Source organism: Phalangium opilio, unplaced genomic scaffold, assembly GCF_054372755.1.
Source record: "Phalangium opilio isolate 3A_F unplaced genomic scaffold, DU_Popi_V2 ptg000650l_1, whole genome shotgun sequence".
Classification (NCBI taxonomy): Eukaryota; Metazoa; Arthropoda; class Arachnida; order Opiliones; family Phalangiidae; genus Phalangium; species Phalangium opilio.
Window position 1 is genome coordinate 714,793 of NW_028324245.1, and position 25,452 is coordinate 740,244.

At 36.4% G+C, this 25,452-nt stretch overlaps 6 protein-coding genes across 11 annotated transcripts; 4 read left to right on the forward strand and 2 right to left on the reverse strand.

The window, feature by feature from the left end:
• Window positions 1–58: 58 nt before the first annotated feature.
• Window positions 59–2,420, forward strand: deltaCOP (coatomer subunit delta). Its single transcript, XM_089862769.1, has 9 exons — window positions 59–197; window positions 292–331; window positions 394–617; window positions 679–1,186; window positions 1,243–1,493; window positions 1,553–1,700; window positions 1,772–1,883; window positions 1,948–2,152; window positions 2,224–2,420. The coding sequence occupies exons 1-9, from the start codon at window positions 195–197 to the stop codon at window positions 2,311–2,313; spliced, it is 1,581 nt and encodes a 526-aa protein (XP_089718895.1). The 5' UTR covers window positions 59–194; the 3' UTR covers window positions 2,314–2,420.
• A 317-nt stretch (window positions 2,421–2,737) lies between these two features.
• On the reverse strand, window positions 2,738–25,447 carry LOC149588473 (limbic system-associated membrane protein-like). 6 transcript variants are annotated; one of them, XM_089862762.1, is made up of 10 exons: window positions 25,284–25,428; window positions 16,344–16,664; window positions 10,908–11,070; window positions 8,751–8,920; window positions 8,484–8,621; window positions 8,243–8,386; window positions 7,819–8,060; window positions 7,631–7,727; window positions 7,314–7,535; window positions 2,739–5,699 (listed from the first exon to the last, which is right to left on the reverse strand). In XM_089862762.1, exons 2-10 carry the CDS (start codon window positions 16,399–16,401, stop codon window positions 5,350–5,352), a joined length of 1,584 nt encoding a protein of 527 aa, XP_089718888.1. In that variant the 5' UTR covers window positions 16,402–16,664; window positions 25,284–25,428; the 3' UTR covers window positions 2,739–5,349. The 6 variants fall into 6 exon arrangements, with proteins under 6 accessions (XP_089718891.1, XP_089718888.1, XP_089718889.1 ...); XM_089862763.1 differs by lacking the exon at window positions 25,284–25,428 and adding an exon at window positions 17,499–17,517; XM_089862766.1 differs by having other exon boundaries at window positions 2,744–4,608; window positions 25,284–25,430.
• LOC149588474 (transcription initiation factor TFIID subunit 13-like) lies at window positions 16,659–17,438 on the forward strand. Its single transcript, XM_089862800.1, has 4 exons — window positions 16,659–16,836; window positions 16,916–16,988; window positions 17,058–17,155; window positions 17,219–17,438. Exons 1-4 carry the CDS (start codon window positions 16,771–16,773, stop codon window positions 17,390–17,392), a joined length of 411 nt encoding a protein of 136 aa, XP_089718926.1. The 5' UTR covers window positions 16,659–16,770; the 3' UTR covers window positions 17,393–17,438.
• Window positions 17,594–19,773, forward strand: Atg5 (autophagy protein 5). Its single transcript, XM_089862793.1, has 7 exons — window positions 17,594–17,810; window positions 17,942–18,081; window positions 18,150–18,228; window positions 18,291–18,453; window positions 18,721–18,812; window positions 18,910–19,018; window positions 19,502–19,773. The coding sequence occupies exons 1-7, from the start codon at window positions 17,700–17,702 to the stop codon at window positions 19,624–19,626; spliced, it is 819 nt and encodes a 272-aa protein (XP_089718919.1). The 5' UTR covers window positions 17,594–17,699; the 3' UTR covers window positions 19,627–19,773.
• On the reverse strand, window positions 19,918–21,994 carry LOC149588476 (all trans-polyprenyl-diphosphate synthase PDSS2-like). The gene is made up of 3 exons (XM_089862780.1): window positions 21,368–21,994; window positions 20,188–20,941; window positions 19,918–20,104 (listed from the first exon to the last, which is right to left on the reverse strand). Exons 1-3 carry the CDS (start codon window positions 21,706–21,708, stop codon window positions 19,952–19,954), a joined length of 1,248 nt encoding a protein of 415 aa, XP_089718906.1. The 5' UTR covers window positions 21,709–21,994; the 3' UTR covers window positions 19,918–19,951.
• LOC149588477 (malonyl-CoA decarboxylase, mitochondrial-like) lies at window positions 21,461–25,153 on the forward strand. The gene is made up of 10 exons (XM_089862786.1): window positions 21,461–21,588; window positions 22,836–22,901; window positions 22,971–23,081; window positions 23,159–23,299; window positions 23,372–23,512; window positions 23,585–23,740; window positions 23,814–24,093; window positions 24,296–24,448; window positions 24,510–24,746; window positions 24,808–25,153. Exons 2-10 carry the CDS (start codon window positions 22,863–22,865, stop codon window positions 25,029–25,031), a joined length of 1,482 nt encoding a protein of 493 aa, XP_089718912.1. The 5' UTR covers window positions 21,461–21,588; window positions 22,836–22,862; the 3' UTR covers window positions 25,032–25,153.
• Window positions 25,448–25,452: the final 5 nt, after the last annotated feature.

The following is a 25,452-nucleotide window of genomic DNA, read 5'->3' on the forward strand; positions in this document are numbered from 1 at the left end:
GCAGCGGGAGGCGTGTACTCGGCGGTCAATTCTCACGAATCTTCCAAGTTGCAAGCTATAAGGAACTGAACTAAACTGAATTGCCGTCAGTGGCATAGAAAGTGACGTGTTCCGAATCAGAAGGCAGTTAGGCTTAACGTCGGTGTCGAGTTAATTGTATTTTGATCTAAAATTAAACAAAATAATCGAGTAAAATGGTAAATTTACTAATTTTAATTAAAATATTTGAAATTATAAACTTAAAATTGCGTAAATTATTGTTTCAAACTCATTTAAAATGGTTTATTATAGGTTTTACTAGCTGCTGCTGTGGCGACTAAGTCTGGGAAAGGTAGAGAAATAAATTTGACGTAAATTTAATTTTAATAAATTAATTAAAATTAAATTTCGTAGCGATATGTTCCCGGCAATTCGTTGAAATGAGCCGATCGCGTATAGAAGGGTTATTAGCCGCCTTTCCAAAGCTTTTAGGTTCAGGTCGCCAACACACTTTTGTTGAAACAGAAAGTGTCAGATACGTGTATCAACCTCTTGAAAAGCTTTACATGTTGCTTATAACGACTAGAACCTCTAACATTCTGGAGGATTTAGAAACTCTCCGACTCTTTGCTAGAGTGGTAAGTTCAATTCATTTAACATTTCACTTTGAAAAGGTCTAAAATGTTTTATCATGTTTAGATTCCCGAGTATTGCAAAAATATGGATGAAAATGATATAGTTGATAATGCTTTCAACCTTATTTTTGCTTTTGACGAAATTGTGGCTTTGGGATACCGGGAAAATGTTAATTTGGCTCAGATTAGAACCTTTGTGGAGATGGACTCCCACGAGGAAAAGGTTTATCAAGCTGTCAGGCAAACCCAAGAACGGGAAGCCAAGTTAAAAATGAAAGAAAAAGCCAAGGAATTGCAACGCGCCCGTCAGGACGCCGCCCGAAAGGGAATTTCCGTCTCCAACAGTGGAGGAATGGGAGGTGGAAGATCCAATTTCGGGGGAAATAGCAGCGGAGGTTTTGGCTCTAATCAATTACTGTCTGAAGTGGGATCAACCTTATCGGAGATGAACATAAACAAATCGAGTTACAATGCCCCGAGTAAACCAAGTGGACCTAGCAAAGCTTTGAAATTAGGAGGCAAAAATAAAGATGTTGATTCATTTGTGGATCAGTTAAAGTCAGAGGGAGAAAGTACGATAACTTTATCATCTTGTAAAGTATTTAAACTAACTCCCTGGCTTAATTAGGTGTGGCTAGCCCTAATTCAAATAACAAAACGTCATCTTCAAGCCAGGCTAAATCAACCTCATTACCATCCGTTATAACTGATAGTGTTCACCTCCATTTTGAAGAAAAGATAAACTTAACAGCCCTCCGTGACGGAGGTCTACAAAACATGGAAATTCACGGACTAGTTACTTTGAGAATAACTGATGAGAAATTTGGATGTGTTAAAATACAGATTGATAATAAGGATGATAAAGGAGCTCAACTTCAAGTTAGTTGCAAAGTTAAGTCTTAATTTAATTAAGATTAATCCTTTTTTTTTTTAATTAGACTCATCCCAATTTGGATAAGGAATTATTTAAAGCATCACAAATGTTGATGCTTAAAAATTCGGGAAAAGCTTTTCCAATGAATACGGATGTTGGAATCCTTAGATGGAGGTTCCAGACACAAGATGAAACTTATATGCCTCTCTCTAGTTAGTTAATTAATTAATTAGCTAATTAACATTAAAAAAATAATAATTAAAGTGGAAGTTACATTTTTTAGTTAATTGTTGGCCCTCTGAAAATGGAAATGGGGGTTGCGATGTTAATATAGAGTATGAACTTCAACACGATCATTTAGAGCTTGCCGATGTTGTCATTTCCATTCCAATATTGTAAATGAAGGATATTTTAACTATTTTATTTTAGTTTAATTAATTAATTTAATTTAATTTAAAGATCAGGGACTGGAGCTCCGATAGTTAATGATTGTGAAGGAGAATACAATTACGACAGCAGAAAGAATGTTTTGGAATGGAACTTACCTCTGATTGATGCCAGTAACAAATCAGGGACAATGGATTTTAGTGCTGGTGGAAAACCAGGAGATTTTTTCCCGGTTCGATTGACATTTGTTTCGCGAACTACTTTCTGCAATATTAAAGTAAATTTAATTTAATTATGGTAATTAATATATGAAATTAATTTTTGGAGGTATTTTTTTTTTTTTTTAAGGTTTCCGATGTTTTAATGGTTGAAAATGATGAACCAACTAAATATTCCGAAGATTCCATTTTCTTTGTTGATAAATACGAAGTTGTTTAGAATAATTTCTTCCGTTTGTTATATTAATTATTAATTTGAATATATTTACATTTGTAATTGGTGGATATTATTATGAAATAAAGATTTGTGCATTGCATTGTAACTTATTTTTGTGTCTATTGCATTTATTATTTATTAGGCTTAAAAGTGTGAAAGTCCCGAGTACAGGACTCAACTGAGTCCAACTTTTAAGTACTGACGAGTCCAGTGTGTCCTAAAACTTGTTAGTCAAGTCCAATAAATAAATAGCTATATTTAAGCCTTTGCTAGGGTTTCTTATTGAAATTGGTTTTAAATTGACTTATTTTTGTGTCTATTGCATTTATTATTAGGCTTAAAAGTGTGAAAGTCCTGATTAGTTACGAGTACAGGACTCACTCAACTGAGTCCAACTTTTAAGTACTGGCGAGTCCAGTGTGTCCTAAAACTTCTTAGCCATAAAAAATGGCGGCTATGTTTAAGCCTTTGCTAGGGTTTAAATTGACCCCTGCGTAGATGTTATGAACTCGCCAAGTACTGGTACTATCTTTGGCGGAGGACTGGTGAGTACTTACGAAATTCCTGGGAAAAGGGGTGCGAGTCCGTGTCCGAATAAACATTTCAAAACAATCCTTCTAAAGGTAAAGAATTTTATTTATTTTTTATGAGAACTAATGATAAAAACAACTTTAACATGATTTATGTTAGTTTTTCTTTTCTCTTTGAACTGCGCGTGTCTTATATAGTTAGCCAGCCACAACATTACTGTATAATTAACACGAGTATTAACTATTATTCTAATTAACTTCTACAATATTTCTTTCAAAATGTTTTAGATTTTGGTGTAAAAGAATAGTTTTTGGTTTCATATTTCAACTCCCCGTGTTCTCAGTTATTTTACACTAAACATAGCGCGAAAGCTAAACCTATCAATTATGCAAATATTATATATATGTATATCGATAATTAGTAATTTATTAATTTTAAACGTGATTTCGCGCGAAAAGCGACGCCATTGTTTTGTTTATATTTTTTTAAATTCTTTGCAAAAAAAAAAAAAACATTTTTCTTATATACAGTGATTGTTTGCAAATTGTAATATTTAATAAAAATTTTCAACTAACGTTTGATATAGATTTTAATTTTAATTTGAACACCTTTTCCCCAATTTTAATTAAAGTTTGTGCCTAATTAACTAATGCTAAATCTACGTATTTGCAAATTATATTATAAAAATATTTTAATAATAGTTAAAGCTTGCTTCTATAAAGCGCTGTATTTAATTATTTTATTGAAAATAGGCCAAAGTAGCCTAGGCTTTTTTCGTCTACGCTCCCGATGTAGAAGCGTTGTTTCTGCAGCGTTTCAATGTACCGGGCAAAGCCAGCTTACAGGCTGAAACTAGATAATGTATTTTGCCATAGCCCCTGTAGAAATGTTGTTTCTGTCGCGCTTTAGTGCACCGGGGAAAGCCCGCTTACAGGCTGAAACTATCTAATGCATTTTTCCATAGCCCCTGTAGAACTGTTTATCCCGCTGCACACACACACACTACGGAGGCAAGATAACTAAATTCGGGTATTTAAAAATAAACTGCCTTTAAAAGTTTAGAATAAACCTTTTTGGCACATTTCTCTTTTTCTTGGAGGATATTATTAGGTATAATTCTAAGTTGTTTTTTAAAAAAGGTTTTGGGATAACCACGATGTTAGTTCAAGTTTTTGTTTGTTTAACAAGCTTTGTTCATGTAGGATATTTGCATTTACGGGGATTTTGTAATTAAAGCCATCAATAAGGCTTACGTTCTTTTGTTTTTGCAAAATTGTTATCGGGCTAAAAATTAGGCCAAATTAGGTCAAAAAATAAAACATTTACATCAATTTCTTTAGATTTTTGTTCTATTTTGCAAATGGTTTCCGTTACTCTGGTAGAGCTACAAAATAGGTCAAATTAGGCCTATAAATTAAACATCCGGATCTAATTTGACCTAAATTGTAGCCCTTATTAAATTCTACGTCGTCTTTAATTAATCAAGACGGCTGTCTATTTGAGATTCAAAAACGTTTTTAGGAAATTCGAAGCTCAATTTCGTAACACTTATAAAATAAAGCTCGATTTGTTATAGTATATATTTAACTCCCTCGAAACGTCACCACAAAAACTACTCTCTATTAATTACAATTAGGATGGAAAATCGTTTTCATTATAGACACTTTGATTTTAAACAACAGACAATTTCAATCTTCAGGCGGAATTTCAACTTTTTTTTTGGCAAAAAGGGAAATTTTTGTATTATATTAACGATCGTATTATTCTCTATGAAAAAATATTATCTAAATTACTACGGCGTAGCAACGATATTTATTATTAAATATTATATTTTGCGCATGCGCGGGAGGGGGAGAGAGAGACCCTGGTGACGTTATCGTGACGTCATCTCCCCGTAGATATATATTACAATGGAATATGACGGAATGGCCGCGAAATAGAAAAATGGGGGAAATTAAAATAAAATTTCGTTTTTTTTCTTCCCCATCCCATATTATCTTAGTTCATTAAAATAAACTTGCACCATAAATTGCAAGGTTGAACAACGCCAAATTCTATGACCTTTAGCCCTAAAATTTAGGCCCAATTAAAACTATACACGGAGATTTAAAATAAATAAATAAATAAATAAATAAATAAAAGTAGTCTACGTAAATTAATTACTAAGCCTAATTAAAAATCAAGACCTTATTCGCGATGCGTGTACCAAGGCTTAACGCTAGGCCACTTTTAACAGGCAAAACTATGCGTCGTCTGATTCAGAGTCGAACCCTTTCAATATTTTTGACTCTGAAGCAGACGACGCATCGTTTTGCCAGTTAAAAATCGCCTTGAATTAACCCTTGGCACACAAATCGGGAATATCATAGGATTAGGCCTATTTTTTAGGGTAAAGGCCACAAATTTGGCGTAGTCTAAAAAACCCCGAAAAGTCAGTCAGTAAAAGTAAAGATTCTACTTGATAAGAGATTATAGAGGCGTTGAATTATTTTGATTGTAACGGGGTAGTTATAGGGGTCGTCTATTGACCCTCGTTAAATAAGAAGGGCAATAATAGGCTCGATTGATTGGCATAATTGATTGGCTGTATGTAAGGAAAGAGGCTGCCACCATTAAAAGGAGGAGAGAGGAGGAGGAGGGGCTATTTAAGGGGGTAAGGGCGCTATTTCTAGGGCCGTTATCGCCGGGGTAAGTCCCTTGATCGCTGACCACGACGGGAACGTTACTATTTTCGTCTTTCGAGTACATGTTAAACCTAATTTCGGGCGAAAACTGCCCGTAACCGGCCAGATTTTTAGCCGCGACTCTGACGACGTATCCAGTATCCGATGTCAGGTTCCTGATGATCAGATCTTCGCCTAGAAACGAAGCAACGAATGCCGCGCGTTCAAGACGGACAAAAGGAAACCATCCATTCTCTTAAAACGATCTCCCCAACGTTTGTTCTTTCCTTTCCTTTTTTCTTACCCTAGCTTCCTTCAAACTAGGAGCGACGAATCTCTCTTCTACCCAGGAGGCCAACCCCTAACCATTAAGCCTATTTAAAACGTCTTATTCTTGATCCCGCTAATATTTTAGCTTTATGATTAAACATCGTTCTTTTCAACCCAAATTATTTCCGATGCATGTGCCAAGGCTTAAATCGCGTTTTTTTTAAATAACTGACAAATATAGTTAACAATTACCCGTCGTCTACTTCAGAGTCGAAGATATTGAAACGTTTCAACTTTTAAGCAGACGACGCATCATTTTCACGCGGGTCTGTTAGTTAAAAAACGCGTGTTAAGCCTTGGTACAAGCACCGCGAATAAAGTGGTCTCAAAAGTTGTAAAAACAACAAAATTTCATAGTCATAGTTTCCAGATCCTGTTAAAAACTAGGGTACTACAGTTTAGCAGTAATAGTAGTAGTAGTAGTAGTAGTATAAACTTCCAATTTAACTAAAACGACATTGACCAACACCGCCCCTCCCTGGTACAAAAGAGTGTTTTATGGCTCCTAGTTTTTATCCAAACTTTTAACATCCCGAAATCCATTTATCAAAAAAAGGAAGGTTGGTTGGGGGGTGGGGGTGTAAGGAAGCGAAAATTCTTAAAAACGCGTCAGGAGCTTGGGGGGCGGGAAGAAGGAAGCCGACCGATTTACGTTTAAAATTCCTCGGTCGCGTGCCGAAGCATTCCTTGGCCATAAAAAGGAAAGGTAAGTTTAAAAGTAAAGGGGGCGTGGTGGAGTCACCTCAAAAGATGGAGGAAATAGGTAAAAGAATCCTTCCTTCGCTCTCCGCCGGAAGGAAGGAATGATTCCTTATCACGCGCGCGCCCCAAGAAGGAAGGAAAAAAAGGAATTAAAGCTTGGCTTAATCTACAGGCGGTCGTCTAAGACTCTAAGAAATAGGTCAAATTATAAATCGAATTGGAACAAAAGATAAAAGCCCAATAAAGTTGCTAATATATTAGGTTATATTGCACAAAATCAAAAGTAACATTTCCTCAAGCTTTATATTTAAAATTTAAATATAAAAGCTCGGGAATATAAAAAGTGCAGGAAAGATGAAATTATTAAAATATTTCAACTAGGGAAAAATAGGCCAAATTATAGACATATATTGTACTAAAACAATATAATATTCCGGGAAAGTAAAATAAAATCTAGCGAAATCACGTTTGTAGGTCAAAATAGGCAAAATTATAGACACATATTTATATTAAAAGAAAATAAAAATCCAGAGAAGTAAAATAATGTCTACCGAAATCACGCTTGTAGGTCAAAATAGGCCAAATTATAGACATATTTATATTAAAAGAAAATAAAAATCCAGAAAAGTAAAATAATATCTAGCTAAATCACGTTTGTAGGTCAAAATAGGTCATATTATAGACCAATCGTTTTAGCAAACTATAAAGCGAAATAACCGGGTCAAATTAAAGCGTGCCAAAAAACCCCAGAAAAAAATAAGGTAGCGAGCAACTCACCCTCTTTGAATTCCACCTGATCGGCCGAATCCCAATCAACGGAACTGACACCATTGTTGGTTCCCGAGGAAGTCCGTACTTGCACTAAATAACCAGTAACCCTCAATGGATTCTTGCGATGATTTTTCTTCCGTCCGCTGCCGTGCTTGCCGAATGACAGCGAGAAATACGCCGAATTGTTGTCCGAATGTTTCAAAACCACGGAAGGTCGTCCGGGAGGATCTGAACCGCAACGGACACCCCAGAGCATTAACGTTAAACTCTCGTCGGCCGCGTAACTAAAACATGGCGCATTAACGAATCTCTCCGTGACTTACCACCTTCTTTGAGAGTTAACATTTTCTCGACCGAGCCCATTTCGTTGCTGACTCGACATACGTAAGGACCCAAGAGTTCGTCATCGAATATATTGATCTATTTTGAAAATAAATCGCCATAGAAAAAAACAAAATAGGCCTCGATACGTTGAGTAAAAAATGGGTACAGAATGATTCCTTTATCTTACATTCATGACGCTCCTATCTTTGTAATCCGTGACGTTATAGACGGAAACCAAACTATCGTAGGTAATTTCATCAATGCCTCTTCCGTTTTTCAACCATTGGTAATTGGGTGTCGGATAGCCATCGGCTCGACACTCCAAACTGGCTATGGATCTCATGGGCGCGAAGACCGTTCGACTGGACATCGCGTCCGCTTCCAAATCGAAGTTTAAATCCGATTCCGTCTCGATAAAAAATGGCGGGTCTAACCGTACCAACCAAAGTCGGGATTAAAATTTAGGCCTATAGATCATTCCATTAAGAAGCAAACACCAAGGGGTCACCTTCTTGGGTGAGAAGGTCACCTCCCCGCCCCTGTGTTACTCGCTTCTCTAATGGCATTAATGGAATGGTCTATAATTTTAAAGGGGGATGTGGGTAACTTACATTGAACCCGAAATTTTATTCTTTGTTTTTTAATCATGGATTTTTTCTCGGTAACAACGACGGCTTGACATAAGTAATCACCGGCGTCTTGTCGTGTGACGTTGTATATCGTTAGACCCCCTTTGCTAATTTTATATCGACCAACTACGATAGTAATATCGATACGGATCAAGTATTAATCGTTTAAACGGTATTTAACCCCGTGAACTAAAACTATAATTACTAGGTCGCTTCCACTTACCATTTGGTACGGACCTTTTATTGAAGATCCACGAAACTCTGGGTTCGGGATCACCTATCACGTTGCACAAGATGGTAGCCGAGGCGTCCCCCTCGGAGGCAATCTGTTCTTGGGGCGTTCCCGTAAAGGAAATCGCTCCTGGAAAAGCGTGAGCGACGGGCGGGGGGTTAAACCGATAGGCCTAATTATAGATCTCGAGTAAGAGAGGTTAAGTTTAGCCTCTCTAATTGCCGTAAAACAATTTAAAATCGTTAAAATCCAACTTACTGTAAACTTCAACGTTAACTGTATGAGATACGGGTTCATCTTCGTCGTTCCCCGATTGGTCGTTGTTATCCACGACGCAAGTGTAATCACCCTTGTCCTCCAATCGAACTCCTTGCACGAAGAGATGCAAAACTTTCTCGCCATTTCGATTTTCGCTTTCCACGTGAACTCTTGAGAGTGAGAGAGTGAGAGAGAGAGAGTGAGAGAGAGAGAGAGAGAGAGAGAGAGAGAGAGAGAGAGAGAGAGAGAGAAGTATCGCCGAAGGGAAGAAAGTTTTAAGACACTAATTACTATAGTTTATAGGAAAGACTAACTCTACACGGATAACCAATTCTCAATGGTACTATTACACCCTTTACAAATTGCCATCGCGTTCACCTCCCCCTGGATTTTTCTTCTTCCTTTTATTGGCAAATTCGAAAGGTCAGGAACAGAGATTCCATATTGAATGCGTGGGACTAGAATCATTGTCAAGAGTTTTTTTAACCCGCAAGTACTTATTATTACGGCCTGACAAACAACACTAGCTCGCAAGTACCGGATATGTAGACAACTTTAGGTCGATTCCACTCAACAATATTATTCCAGTCCCGACGGTACACAAAGGGTTCTTGACCCATAAAGAATTTGCGAAAGGAAAGAAGAAAATCAATGGCATACTTTTAAGGTCGACCTATGACCCTTAGTACCTCCAGAAAAAAATTCTGGAGAAGGTAGAAAATCCGCGAATTCAGAAAAGAAATAAAAAATTCTTCAATGCCCGATGGAGTAATAGAAAAGTTATTTGGAATTTCAATGACGAGTATTTTGAAAATGTTCAAAAGGGGGGGGGGAAGTTGGCAAGAATGGAATCGAAAAAACGCGAACCAATTCACCTATGCCATGGGGGTTAAGTTCATCCCAGCTTCAGTTTACAATGTGTGGGCTATTTTTACACACTTTATCCTAAAAGCCAAGTGCTATAATATAACGGCTTAACTTTTAAGCCTGCTTTGGGTTTGGGGCAACCATCGGGGATAATACTAGGCGCTATTTCTAGATTCTTAACCCTGATAAAAAAAAGGAAAAAAACATCCCTTCAAAAACAGGATATTGAAGATATAGCCCAAAAAAAATCCATCTACTAACATTGCATCCCTATATTGGAAAAGTGCGAAATATAAATCGCCTCTAACATAAGTTTATAATAAAAGTTAAGTAGAAGAAATTCATTCACTTTTCAATGTCCCCAAAAGAACACTTCCGCCTGCCCTTACAGTCTGTCTAACTTACAGTGGACCCGCCATTATAACCTTACGAGTTTACCCTCGATACTTTGTTATAAAAAACAAGCAAAGGCCTAGCGTGTTGGTGAATCATTTTCTCAAAACGGTGTTCTTATATATATAGGTCTATATATGCCCACGTCTCATCAGCGGGTCTCAACCTCAAACCCATGCATCGTCCTAAAAAAGAATATGTGGGCGTTGACACTTTCAGATAGAGCGTTTCTATATAAAACCTCAGCCGTCGCGACAACGCCTGAATTACTATTTAGAAAAAGGTGCCACCTGATTCGGGCCTCGCTACTTATAACTGAAACCGATTTCCAATCCATAGATATCAGAAAAAAAAAATAAGAAAAACTTTCAAAAATCTAACCTATTTTCTAAATGGGACCTTCGACTACAGTCTTTAGTATGACTATATGTTCATAAGATATATGTTGGCCATAAGTTTGTCACTGGTTACAAACTGGAGCTTGTCATAAAGTGAATGACGTAGGTCATAGAAGAAAGAAGACGCCTAGTGAGGCATTGCTGTCAAAGGCTTAGTAATGCAGACTAAATAAGACCTAGATGGAAGTCCTAGCTGCAAAATTAACCACCGAGTGATGAGTGTGGGACTTCAATTCTCGCTTCCGTCGTTCTAGAGGAACTAGCTCGAGCTGTAAGTCTCTTAGTAGAATTACGAAGTACAGGTAGTGTCATACTTATCACGTAACATATCACTTATTAACTTATGGTACGTCGCTTCTTGCAAACTTCTACTCAAAAAACTAAAATATCTCCGAATATTTTATGAAAGTTGAGCAAACAATCTTGCAGTTGACTGTTGCTTTGACTACTTTTTCCCAATGGTATTTCTTACATAGACCATAAAGACGCGTGGACTTACCTTCCATCGTTGTCGGTGATTTCGCCTTCGGGAGTGCGCCAAGAAAGTCGTCCACCATCGGGGGCTTCGCTGTCAAGGACGCAACTGATAAAAAAGTCCTCTCCGGTGAAAAAAGCCCGATAGTCATCGGATGGTTGGACGTACAAATGGCCACTCCAAACGACTACAACCAGAGAGGCATGGAGAGAAAGAAAAAATAAAATGGACAAACGGTTTTTTATTTTGCTTTCTTTATCGCCCTTATTCTTCAGGCGTCAATAAACTGTTTATGACAGCCTGGACCACGCATCCCCCCCCCCTAGTCCCAACCTCTATTAGGCCTACATCGTCTGTGGTATTGTGAAAGAACATAGTTTGAAGTCCAACGTATCTAGGCGAGCGGATGGGAGATAAGGGGGTCACAATGATTCTTAGAAGCTGTATGTATTCCTTATGGAACTGACTGACTGAGTCCAAGAGAGACATAGAGAGAAAGCCAAAATGGACCATCACCATTCCCAGTAGAGGAAGATGCCCATCAATCTTTCCATATTTGGGGAAAACAGAAAATATTGTAACATTTATAAACTTTTTTTTTTGGTTTTTTTCGATATTACGGTCCTGACTTCTATATTTGGATCTGCTGGAAGAAATAAACTGTTACGTAATACGGGGGGGGGGAATATTCCGACCGCCGTGTCTAGTCGATATAAAATGAAACGACAGCTGATGTTTAGGACACATCGAAAAGAAAAAAAAAAAAAAAAATACATAGCACCAGGAAAGGAATTCATACAGCTAATAGGAAACAATGTTTCCTCCCCCTATATCCCTTGTTAATTTCTACGCGAGGTTTATGGGTATATACCGGACTTGATAACTTACTACGCGTCACGGCTCTTAAGTAAGACGTCTTTCATTGGTTACCAAGATACGTTGAGTGAAAATGGGTACGCGATGATTCCTTTTATCTAGATGCATTCCTTATAGCAGACATCATTCTCGAGTTAATATTGAGTCCAAATATTTGTTTAAAAAAATTGAAGGAAACTAAAAACTTCCGCAAAATATTATATCTAGTAAACTGAAACTTTGCTTATAAAAAAAAATACTCATCTCAAAAAGTTGAATCGAATTGAAAACTGTCATTTATAGGCAAGAAAAAGAGTCAGATATTTTTTTGGTGACTCGTTAAATAAGCCAAATTTTGATAAAACTTAATTGCACTAAGTCAAAAATATAGGATATTATAAGAGAGATTCATAAATATAGGACAGAGTACATTTTATAGGATATTATAGGAAATATAGGACAACTGATTCTCCCTGTAAAACTAGAAAGTCTTGGGAAATATTATAAAACTACTTAAGATATCCAATTCCTAGTATTTTAATCCACAAAAGAAAAAGAACCATAATCAGAATTCCTAAGGAAAATTCCTTAATTTGCCTGACTAAACATTGAATTCCGTCGCATTCTTAACACGGTAAGCTACGAGTGGAATGTTATACTTCTCGCTTCCACTTATAAAGGAAGTTAACCCTTAATAGTATCATTATCTGAAATGGCGGGAACCTTAGGGGAAATCCTACTATCCGTGCAGAATGATCTGGGCTTTAGTTTTTCTTTCCCGCCAAAGTGCCAGCCTTAGTAAGCGGCCTAAAGTTACGCCACGGCGTTATACAGTTAAACTAACTTTTTATCCTTTATTTCGATGCTATAATTGGATTTAGTCTCTAACGTATATATAGATACATACACACATATATATATACTGAAAATGAAGCCATATACGATTCAATACTACGGACGTCGGCCATTTTATAACGTTATAGACGCCTACGAATTTATTTCACTTGTCAAAAGAGTATTTTATAATTTTATTTTATATAATAAGGGACACCGTTTTGAATTATGATTTGATGAGTATTTTAATCATTGTCTTAATCAGTTTCTTAATTAAATTTAATGGGTCATCCTTAAAATACACTGGACAATCTTAACTTGGAAACAGTGTCCCTTGTGTTACGTGTTTGCCAATATTTAAATATTTATATATTCATGGGATATTTGAATAACTTCGTGGATTCAGTATTTTTGGAGCAAAAATAATAAAATGAAATCAAAAATTCCACCCTATATAGTTTGGATTGTAAAACGAGAGGATTCCGGCAGTAGATATCAGATAGATTGAATAAATTATCTTTCTTTTTTTTATTATTGGGGTAGGGGAACGCTTTTACGGCTTTTTTATTTAAATTTTAACGGTGGTTTATTTGTTCTGAAATCCGAATATGTAAAAATCACTTACAAATCTCGTTCTACTATGGAATGGGTTTAAACCGAATATGGATTAAACATATATCTAAGCTATAGGCCTACACTGGAAAGATAACAAGGCTCAATTCTTTTTAATTTTATACCGGTTAAAAACAAAGGGGTATGGATGGTTCTCTTAAATTTAATCTCTCGGGACACAAATTATAAGGAATTAAAATGACTTAAAGTTTTAGAGTAGAAACAGAGAAATTAATCAGAAATAGCGTAAAAACATTGAAAGCGCGGATTTTCGCCAGCTGCCTCTAAAGCCTGGACGACCCCGGTATGCATACAGCTAATTGGAATAATAGCGTACCCATTTTCACTCAACGTATCTAGGCGGATCTTGTAGTAGGAGCTAGACTAATTCCTCGCGAATAATCTATCTCTAAGCGCGTGAGCCTTGCAGTTACAACAAAAGTCAGAATTACGCGGTGTGATGGGGGTAGTAAGTCCTCAAGGCCGGTATACAAACAAAACCCGCGTTGAAATTTGGGGAGGCACAATGATTCTCATTAGCCGTATACATTCCTAACACTACGCTGTTCCCTTACAACCCGGAAACCGTCTTCGACCATTAGCTAATTGAATTACACTCCTCTTGCAGAGTCCCAACTATACTAGCAAACTAAATCGAGATTTACAGGCGCGAGAAAAATCTACCAAGATACGTGTTTCGAAAAGAAAACTCTGTCTCTCTCTGTCTCTCTCTCTCTCTCTCTCTCTCTCTCTCTCTCTCTCTCTCTCTCTCTCTCTCTCTCTCTCTCTCTCTCTCTCTCTCTCTCTCTCTCTCTCTCTCTCTCTCTCTCTCTCTCTCTCTTTCGCAATCCATCCTTATTTTCTAGCATTCTTAGTTGGATCAGATAAATAAATCAGTTCACTACGGAATTAAAGGAATTCTGAGATTGCAACTAACTAAGCCTATATGGATTTATTTTACAAGTTACAACAAAATAAACACCGAATACATAGGCATAGATGGCCATTTCCCCTTACGTATAGTTCAGTTCATTATTTGGTCAAAGTTAGGAAGGCAATATAGAGAAAGGCGCGAAGAGTGAAAAAGGCGCCAAAGCTATATATACGGTTAGTAATCACCGCCCGTTTTTAGTAGTTCCCTTTATTGCCTTTAAATCAATGGATAAATCCTTTGAAACAAGAGACGGAAAAATAAACATACTACAGTTTCCTTTATTTCTATCTCACTCACACCGCGAATATTTTAAAATTCTCCAGAGAATATTGAACTGTAAAAATTCTCTCCTTAAATGGGAATAATATAATAATATAATTCCGCAACATAGACTACGCTACAATTAAGAAAAACGATTGCAAATCAACCTCTATCTACTTCAGACCGATTTCAGCTTGTAGTATTCTGTTCGATTCAGTCATTTCAAACCCAAGATGCTATCTAATAACAAATTTCTGGTGGCAACCCTGATATATATATTCGCGATGAAATTGAATAAATTCACTAAGCCTAATCCTTCCACTTCGTTCGTATAAGCGGCGAATATAGTCAATTTATTCGCGCGCCAATATTTTTTTACCGCTAGGGGGGTACAAAGCGGGGGGGGGGAGGACGCAAAAAGGTTAAAAGGTGAAATAAAGGATTGGATTGGCTTGGTAGCAGCCGAATTTCCGGAAAATGATGATCGGCCAGGATTTTAGCATGATCATAAAGAAAGATTCCCTTTTCCGCTGCAGTTGTGGGAGTGATATTTTAGCCCAGATATCGCGGGTTGCCCAGATTTCCGCTCTGTTGCTTGCCTTTTTTTTTATTACCACTCCTCCCCTTCTATAGCAACCTCCATGCCATCCATTACGTACATTGCGAGCACTTTCTGTATATTTTAGCCAGTCTTTCTATTTTCTAGGCAATGGAGGATTGGGGAGGGTGGAGGGTGAATTGAAGGCCTATATTTTGACGCTCCGATTCATTTCTATGTACTATCGTAGAATTCGTATCGTTGTAACATCGAGTGGGAGGGCGATAGAACAATTTTTTAAAGGTACAGTTACGCTGGAAGAATTTCCATTGTCTACTATATACTCGAAATTTACCATTTTTCAGCTCGTATAAAACTTGTACAATGCCGATATTAAACAAGGACAGACATATAATCCACCCTCGTAAGCCGCTTAAACCTAAAATCGGAATAGGCTACCGTATATAAGCTACGTTAGGTTAGGTTAATGATTGCTGACGTAGTAAATAACGTCATTCAGCCCGTACATGATTGGTTTAGAGAAAAGACTCAACGCAATAGGGGGTTATGACGCTATCTCTTTTCTTTTACCATGCATGTCCTTCTCCCGATTACTCAGACAGAGACCAATGACGTCACGACAGCCTCCCCCCCCCCAAAAAAAGAACGCGTGACTTGGGCTTTCTTAAACAGATTTTAAAGTTATTGGTAACCAAATGGAGCTGAACTATCTTAAGAAAAGAATAAGTTTAACTTATCTCTAGGAAACTATTCCTTTAATGTAGGCGACGGCAAGACGCGCTGGCTAGAAACAGGCGTTTGGGAAAAGAGCCTCGGATCAATAGAAAGGGTCGTAGTAGGCGGACGAAGGATCCGTCCCCCCCCCCCACCACTACTACTCTTCCCGATAAGAGACAACTCGTTGGGTCCCTTCTGCCAACGTTTTCCTACCCCAGCAGTACTCCCGGCGGTTGCTGGCATTGGTAGTAAGTACTCCGACGGTACTTCGTGTTCTTCGAGTACAACCAGTCACTACCGTGTCCCTCTTATCCGTTCCGAGAAAACGGAAGTAGTAGTGAGACACGAGAAAGGGACAAATAAAAAGAAACGCCAACGTAGACGCGATATCCGTTCAACTCAACTCGTACAAGTCGGTCTTATATTAAAATAAGTAATCCTGCCAACCGCCTTACTATTAGCGGGGGATTCCGTTATAATTGGGTTTGTTTTTAACCCTAACATGGATGGTCCTAAGCCTGCACGATTATCTACAATTATTTAAATAATATTACCCCCTTTTTACAAAATACAGGCAGGTTTTCTTAAGATGTTTAAACATCCCGCGGGTTTACGAACATGGGGCAGAATTTACCCCCCCCGTACAGATAATTGTGATTTAAATATATTAAAAAGATAGATTACTTACGTGGTAAACATACCCCGATGAAGTAGAGAATTCGTAGCGTCGTGATAATCATTGACATTAAAAATATATGAATAATCTCTTAACACCGGTTGCGATATTCCGGTAGCGGCTACCGTGGTCAGTCACGTATCTCGCGGCGCGCGGTTTCCTTTGATGTTGCTCCCAATCTTCCGGAGAAATTTTCTCTCTCTTCGCCTACAGTCTAATTTCTCTGTCTTGCTCTAGATTTCGCGTTCGAATCTCTCTCTCTCTCCAGGAAAAGCTTCACCGCCAGGGGCTCCCCGTATTCAGTAACGGCGGAATCCAAGACTTTAGCGCCATCTATGAAAGAAAAGCGGAACTGTGATGCTTGTAGGTCTGCTGGAAAATATTAACCCCTATTGCGTGATTAAATTTTAATTAAATTAGGCTTAAATATAATTAAATTATGGCTGCAGCCGCTTCTAATCAAGGCGCGAGTGCCACCGGGCAGGCTGAGGAGCAAGTCGAACAGGTTTAGAACTTTATTTAAACTTAATTATGATTAAAATTCGCTAAGCCTAACGTCGTGTTGTTTTTGTTTACATTTGAAGTCTGAGGAAGAATTAGCCGAAAGTCAAGATACACAAGCTGGTGATAAAAGAAAAAGGTTATTCTCAAAGGAATGTAAGTTAATTTAATCGTAATTTTAAATTAGTTTGACTATAATTTAATTTAATTTGTGTTAATTTAAAGTGAGATGTATGATGTATGGGTTTGGGGATGATCAGAATCCTTACACAGAGTCTGTGGATTTGTTGGAAGATTTGGTGATTGAATATGTAACTGAGATTGTAAGAGTATAATTATAATAATTATTTTTAATTAGCGTAATTAATGTCCAAGTTCATTTTTAGACGCATAAAGCTATGGAAATTGGTAGGAATGGCAGAGTACAAGTTGAAGATATTGTGTTTTTGGTTAGAAAAGATCCCCGTAAATATGCCAGGGTTAAAGATCTTTTAATAATGAATGAAGAACTTAAAAAGGCTAGGAAAGCTTTTGATGAAGTTAAATATGCTAGTGTATAATTGTACTTTTTGATTGTATATTTTATAATAAAATCTTTGTCATTTATTTAAGCTCAATATTAAATTTTAGAACACAAACACTAAAAAAAAAATCCTTTTTTCTTACCTAATTTGCGTAATTTTAGGGTAAATATTTACCCTTTTAAACTGGCAAGGCTTAGCGAATTAAATTTGGCGCCAATAGTCGTAATAAGTTACGTCATGATAACTCAACAACCTGAGAAATGTAATGGCGGCTGCTATCTCATTGGCGAAAGTTGCATCGCAATTTTAATCTCGATTTAATAAGTTTAAATAAACTAATATTATGGCGGAAGACAGAGAAATACTTCGGGAAGTTTGGGATGGTCGAATCCCAGTTTGTTTTCGATTAGCGGTAGACGAAGTGACGTCAATTCAACCCCCAGATCCAGTTTTCGTAAGCCTTGGTCACTTCTTTTAAATAACCATTACAAAAACAAAGTTATCAAACAGCTGCGAATGACATTTTTCTTCTTCCCCCGACTCAAAACGTGTCTAATAAATTATATTTAATTTTTTCTTTCACAGCTTATGGTTCCCAGAATGAGTTATTTTCCCTTAGTAACCGAAAATTTACAAAAACAATTTAGTAGGCACGCTGGTAAAGCAACTGAAAATGTTGATAACCAAGAAATGTGGTTAGACTATAATGGGCAACCCTTAAAATGGTATAATTATGATTTTAAAACAAGATTTAATTAAAATTATCCGTAATTACTGGTTGGTTTGTAAATAGGCATTACCCTGTTGGGGTTCTATTTGATTTATACGGAAATGAGGCTCAGTTACCGTGGAATTTAACTGTACATTTTAAAGTAATTAGACCTAAGATCTATAGAGACTAATGAAGCAAATTAAAATTAATATATTTGCTTAGAATTTCCCCAGTGAAGAAATACTACAATGTCCTAATAGATCAGCTGTAGAATCTCATTTTATGTCTACAGTTAAAGAAGCGGATTCCTTAAAGCATAGGGGTCAAGTTATAGGTGGAATGCAAAAGAAAGATCACAGTCAACTATGGCTTGGTCTACAAAATGGTGAGACTTTAATTAATTTACTTTTTAGGCCTATTAAAACTGGCCTATTTTTATATACATTTAATTTAAACCTATTAAAACTGGCCTATTTTTATAGACATTTAATTTAAACCTATTAAAACTGGCCTATTTTTATAGACATTTAATTTAACCCTATTAAAACTGGCATATTTTTATATACATTTAATTTAAACCTATTAAAATTGGCCTATATCTATAGACATTTAATTTTAGACCTTTAAAACTTAAACTGGCCTATTTTTATAGACAAATTTGACCAATTTTGGGCTGTAAACAGAAAACTGATGGATAATGGAACTGAACATGCTTTTAAAAACATTCCATTTAGGATATATAAAGTAATAAATGTTAAATCATAAAAGGGAGATCAAAATACTCCCCCCCCCCCGGCTGGGGGCAACATTTTAAACCCAGTTTATATTTAAAATTAAATAGACTGAACAAATGTGGAAACAAACTCTTATAAACCCCCTTAAAGACAACAGAGAACCAACAATCTTGGAAGATTTAATAATGAATGTAATGCCTGAAATTTTACAATCACGTAAGTTTAGTTTATAATGATTCAGGAGATCATAACTCCCCCCCCCCCGGCCATAAAAAATCCCCCAAAGACTTTCAAGGCCATAAAAAATCCCCCAGACTTTCAAGGTCATAAAAAATCCCCCAGACTTTCAAGGTCATAAAAAAATCCCCCAGACTTTCAAGGTCATAAAAAAATCCCCCAGACTTTCAAGGTCATAAAAAAAATCCCCCAGACTTTCAAGGCCATAAAAAATCCCCCAGACTTTCAAGGTCATAAAAAAATCCCCCAGACTTTCAAGGTCATAAAAAAATCCCCCAGACTTTCAAGGCCATAAAAAATCCCCCAGACTTTCAAGGCCATAAAAAATCCCCCAAAGACTTACAAGGTCATAAAAAATCCCCCAGGACTCCCGAGGTCATAAAATTATTCCCCCCCCCCCCCACTCAGGAGGCCAGAAAAATCCCCTAATTAATCTAACAAAAAAAATCTTGCATTTTCCAGCTATGAATAAATTTAAAATCATTACTCATGGTATTGAACCACCTCTTGAAACTCCAATTCAATGGATGAGTGAACATTTAAGCTATCCTGATAATTTTCTACATTTATGCGTTGTTCCAGCCTGAACCCCCTTCCCCCACTCCCCCACCACCTGCCTCGTTTAATTAATAAATAAAATTCATTAAATTCTCGAGTGTTATCTGGTCACGATTATGTAAAATTCAATAATTAATATTTTGTTAATGAAACAATAAATCAAAAATAAATATGAATTTTCTAATTCTTTCATTAAATAATTTTAATTTGTACCCTGGTTTCATTTTTTTAGGTTAAAATACAACAAGACCCAAAAAACCCCCCAAATATTTATATAAATTAGTTTTAAAATAATTTTAAAGGTTTTAGGCAGATGACCGCCATTTTGGGGTTTAAATAGTTCTTGTTTTTAATTTATTCCTTTATGGCATTAATCATGCTAGACAAAACCTTAATCGCATCCGAACTCTTAAAGTTTTTCAAACATTCCTCGGCCTTTGAAGTGTAAGAATGTAAAAGAATCCTCGTTTTTTCAACAGCGTCACTTTGCGAAACAACTGTATGAATCTAAAAGAAAAAAACCACCCCCATTAATTTTCAATACTTGAAATTAATTAATCATTTTGGGTTAATTAATCATTAATTTCAACCTTTTTGTAATCCAAATTCTCGACTGAAATGTGTCCATTAGCTCTAATATAATCCAGAAGGGATGAATCATTCCTTAAATGCATAATTACGGGGGCAGAGGTCAAACTAAAGGGGGTTCCAGGGGGGTTTTGATTCAAATGAAGGAAAGGTTGCAAATCAGCTTGAACTTGCATGGCTAAACCTAAACATTTCCCAAATTCAAATCCGTGTTCTTGCAAAGGCGTATCATAACCGGCCAATTCCAAAGTTGATTGACAACTTCTGGATAATAAACTACCGGACATTAAGTAATTCTGATCTTCCCAATCTTTAATGGAAGCATTTTCCCCCGGAATTGGGTTTCCGTGTCTATCGTGATCTCCGTAGAATTGAGATTGCATAAAATCAGAAATAGAGCTGGATATTAAATCCACCACTTTAGAATTTCTCAACTCAGCCAAGAGTATACAAGCGTTAGCCAATAGGTAATCCCCTCCCAAAATGGATATTTTATTCCCAAATTGTAAATCATCTAAGGTCCTAGGGTCAGGGACTAAACTGGCTGAAAGATTCAGTATTCCTTTATGGATTAAATGCGCTGTATGTATCATTTCAGTTATTTCAGCCAAAGATCTTTGTCTTTGAGATATTCCCGATAATCTATTGGCTTCTAAGTAATCCAAAGAACCAATTGGGTGCCCGGCACCTTTGGAAACCAGTAATACCACCAATCCTCTAGTTTGCATGGTATTTCTACCATTATATACCAATCTCCTACAATAAAACAAAATATTTAAATATTATTAAGTCTAAAATTAAAATCAAATTATACAGAGAAATCTAACTAAAAAACTAGTTTCATGTGTTGCGCAATTAGTTTGCAATTGTTGTAATCAAACAGATTATTAAAGTGACAAGGTTCAAGGATATAAATTAAATGTAAGCTTGAGAGTAATTGTTATTGTAAAAAATAAGCAAAACCTTGCCAAAAAACCAGTTTTTATAGGTTAGTCTGTAAACTAGCCTACTACAAGCGTTAAAAACGGAATTATGACGTTTCAAGGTCATTGACCTTCAAAATTTTTAAGGAAACTAGGTCCAAAAACAAGTTCACCCGCGGGAGCACGTCATAAGTTTAGTATTTACACGCGAAGTAGGTCAGCGGTTAGTTCAAAGCAACTTAAATTAAATTAAACTTACTTTGCTGTTTTTAATAGTGGGTGATTAGTACCCAATAATTTCCTTAATTGCAAGGCAATATTCGAAATTTCGTCGCTTAAAAGGCATCTTAAACTAAAATAGGAAGAAGGGTATCCGACAATTTTTTCAGCGTCCAGTACGGCTCTATTCCATTTACTACTTGTCGTGGCCGAGGATCCCAAGACCAAAGTGGACTGCAACCTTTGACCTTGTCTCTGGTGGTATGTATCATTTTGCAAAAATACTAAATCTAACCTACTACAAACCGAACGATTGACCAAAGTTTTCGCCCGTTTGTTAAAAACCGAGCGCAAATTCGTGGTAATCCTTGCACTGTTCATTTGAAACTTCGCGAAATGATGACCGACAACAACACGGAAATAGGTAGAAATACTTCTTCGCGCTAAGATTTAGGTTCTTGTACCCTTAACACGTGGGATTAGGTCAATGGGCGGGAACGTTGATGGTTCCCAACTTCATCCCTCCCCCTCCCATAATTGACGTCTATCCATAGACATAATAAAAATAGAAGCTTCGTTTATAAATAGTACCTTAGAGATGTCAAAAGCAGTGACGTATTTATGTATATATCTATGCTATTTCGGGACTCACGACGGGAATATTTTCAAAACTGCTTTTAGACTTACTTAACAAGTTATTTTTAAACACTTTAATGGTAATAACAGAAAAATGTATTAGGAAATTCTAAATTTTCCCTTAACACTGTAAAATTAACCATAAAAAATTAAGTAATTGCGTCTGTTTTATGATATTTCTCTTATTAACGTAAAATAATTACATTGTTGGTCTTAAAAAGGTTATAGCATCGCGAGTCCCGCAGAACTATCGCTAGAGCTTTTAAAAGACAGTCTGGCAGACTGCGGTCGCGTACAGGCAAATTGAAGGCGGTAGAGAAATGGCAGCTTTACAATTTAAACTATACTACGCTCTATGAGAGCGAAAGACGGGTTGCCATTTCCCCTGTCCCAATAGGCCTACAGCGAAAATAAGAAAATGGCAGCAGTAGGTGGTCTGTTATGAACTTTTAACCCAATTGTTTTTTGTGGACTTTGTAAATAAAAATAAACCACTTTGTATATTCTTTGTGAGTTCTGACAGACCCACCTCACTCCAAAAATCCAAATTAAAAAGAAAGAAACATTTTTTTCTGCCGTCTAACTTATTGCGTAATATCTCGAAAAGATAGCGGTTCTTTTACAATATTTTTAACAAGCTTATCTCCCCGTTTTTAAGTCACCAGACGGGGATCATTTATAACCACTGCACCATAGCTTATCCTAATCAATTATAACAATATAAAGCCCCTCAATTCATATTTCATTCGTGATTCTTCTCCGCGACTGTCACAAAGAGTCAGTGAGAGTTTGGCTTTTTCTTGGCACCATAAATTTTAAAAATAAACCTCTACTATTTAACATTCCAATGAGACCTTGAATATTTAAATTAGATAACGCTTAAAAAGTTAAATTTAATCATGTTCTCAATGTGTATAAGATCTATTAGAAATTTACATGTGCGTATTTAAAAAAAAATCGGTTATTTTTTTAAACTGTAATTAAAATTAATTACTATTTATTTTAAGGTAACGTCTATTCTACGTGACCCCGTTCTACTCAAAATGGTGCAAAAAGAATCCGAATTGCAATTGCTAATAAATGAAGTCATTGCTGGTAGTAATCCAGCTACTGTTACTGTAATAATCTTATTTATTTCGTATTTAATCTTTCAAATTAATAATTTCTAATTATTTAACTTAAAATAAACTTTTAGAATCGATCAAAGCAGTTATGCTCTATCTACAAAAATATGGAACCGTCTGGAAAATACAGCTTTTTAAAATTTTTAGCGGATCATTATAGTGTTGAGATGGAGCAAGCTACATCAGCTGCTAATGCATTTTTAACAGCTCAAGTACTAATATTAATATTATTATTTAAATTATGAGAATTAATTTAAATCTAATTCTATCACTTAATCATTTAGGAAAAAGGGGATTTATTTTTACTAAGAGCTCAAGAGAAACTTCAAACCACTCTAATCCCGCCTTATGGCAAAATATTCAGTCAAATTGGAAAGTTAGATGGAGGTGTCAAATTTTTGGTTGACTTGAGAACTGATTTATTGGTTAGTAAAATAATATACGATGAAAATTTCTTAACTAATACTTAAGGATTAACGTCAACATTTTAATTTCAGAATCTCTTGTCAGTTGCAGACCGAAAAGAAAGCAATCTTTATCAACTTAGAAGTTTAAATAATCACATTCAAGATTTGTTATCTCTGTGGTTTTCCGTCGGTTTTTTGGAATTGCAACGAATTACGTGGCAATCATCAGCTGATATCATGCAAAAGGTTTTGAACTAGGCCTAAAACTAAACAAAACTCTCCGGGGTTAAATTTCGACTTAATAATTATAAATTTTAAGATCTCTGAGTATGAAGCTGTTCATCCAATTAGAAATTGGCCCGATTTAAAAAGGAGGGTTGGTCCCTACAGACGTTGTTACGTTTTTACTCATCATAGCATGCCGGGGGAACCTTTAGTAGTTTTGCATACAGCCCTAACTAATGATATAGCATCGTCGGTTGACACAATCGTCCGTAGACAAGATATTGTATCATCAGCCACTGATAAAAACAAAGTTCAAGAAGATCCCAATCAAATACAAGCGGCTATTTTCTATTCCATAACCTCAACCCAAAAGGGTAATGTCTTCCCATCCCTTGCCTTATGACCTCTAACCTTAGCTCAACTGAAAATCTACCTTATTCCCGGTGCGTGTGCCGCGATTTTTAATTCGTAAATCCTCGTCAAAATGATTTGTCAGTTAAAATCGCGCGTTAAGCCTTTGCACACGCATCGGGATTAGGGTATAAGCTGGTGGATTGACCTAAATGTTGAATTTAGGCTTAACGGGTATTGAGCTGGGAAATCAGTTGATAAAACGCGTCGTGGCAGAAATACAAGTGGAATTTCCACACTTGCGTCAATTTTCAACCTTGTCCCCAATCCCTGGGTTCCGAGAATGGTTAGTCAATGAGATGATCAAAGCCGAAAGAGGTGAATTAAAATGACCAAACTGCACAGACAAATTTAACTTATTTGCCTTTTGAAACTAAAGGGGAAGCTACTGAAAACTCGGTTTTAACGCGAGAAGAAGTCGCGCAGTTAACTAAACAATTTCAACTACAAGATAGCAAAACCAGTACATTGTATAACTATCTCTTGGCTTCTCTAAAGAACAATAGCTGGGCACAAGACGAAGTTCTAAGTGATTTGTTACGTCAACCACTCATGAGACTATGCGCCCGATATTTGTACATTGAAAAGCGCAGGGGATATGCCCTGAATAGTGTTGGTAAGAATGGTAAAACGCTCAAAAGTTATAAGTACGATCATTTTGGTACGCCTATTTTCAGCTAATTTCCATTTGAGGAATGGTTCTGTTCTGTGGAGGTTGAATTGGTTGGCGGATACCAGTCCCAGGGGTCTAACAAACGCTTGCGGTATGATGGTTAATTATCGGTATTTTTTGGAGGCGTTGGAAGAAAATAGTAGGCGATATATAGAGGAGCAACAGATTACCGCTTCGGAAAGAGTAATTTCGCTATTAGAACCTTGCCTTACGAAATCTTCATTGTAATCATCAATTTAGACACATATTCTAAGTTTTAACTAAATAACACGTTGTAATTATTCTTTGTAACAAATTTGTAACCATTTTAAGACAAATAACTTGTCAATAAAAGCATTCCTATAATAAAACCTGAAGTGTCATCGTTGTGTTAGGCTTAACGGTCTTAACCTATATTTAACCCTTGGTCACAACAAAGAGACAAAGAAAAGGTTGATCCCCCAGTTTTTAAATATTACTAAGTAAATAAATGATAATTACCGTTGTGTAAGTGCATATCCATCTTAAAAGTTAATTTTAAATCGCGAACTATAGTTAAATTTAGTTTAAAACGTTTGGTACGAGTACTATAGAAACCGTCCAAGAGCAAAAAGACCGTTGCTTTAAAATTATTGAAAAATGGCGTCTCTTTTGACTAAATTCTCTCATT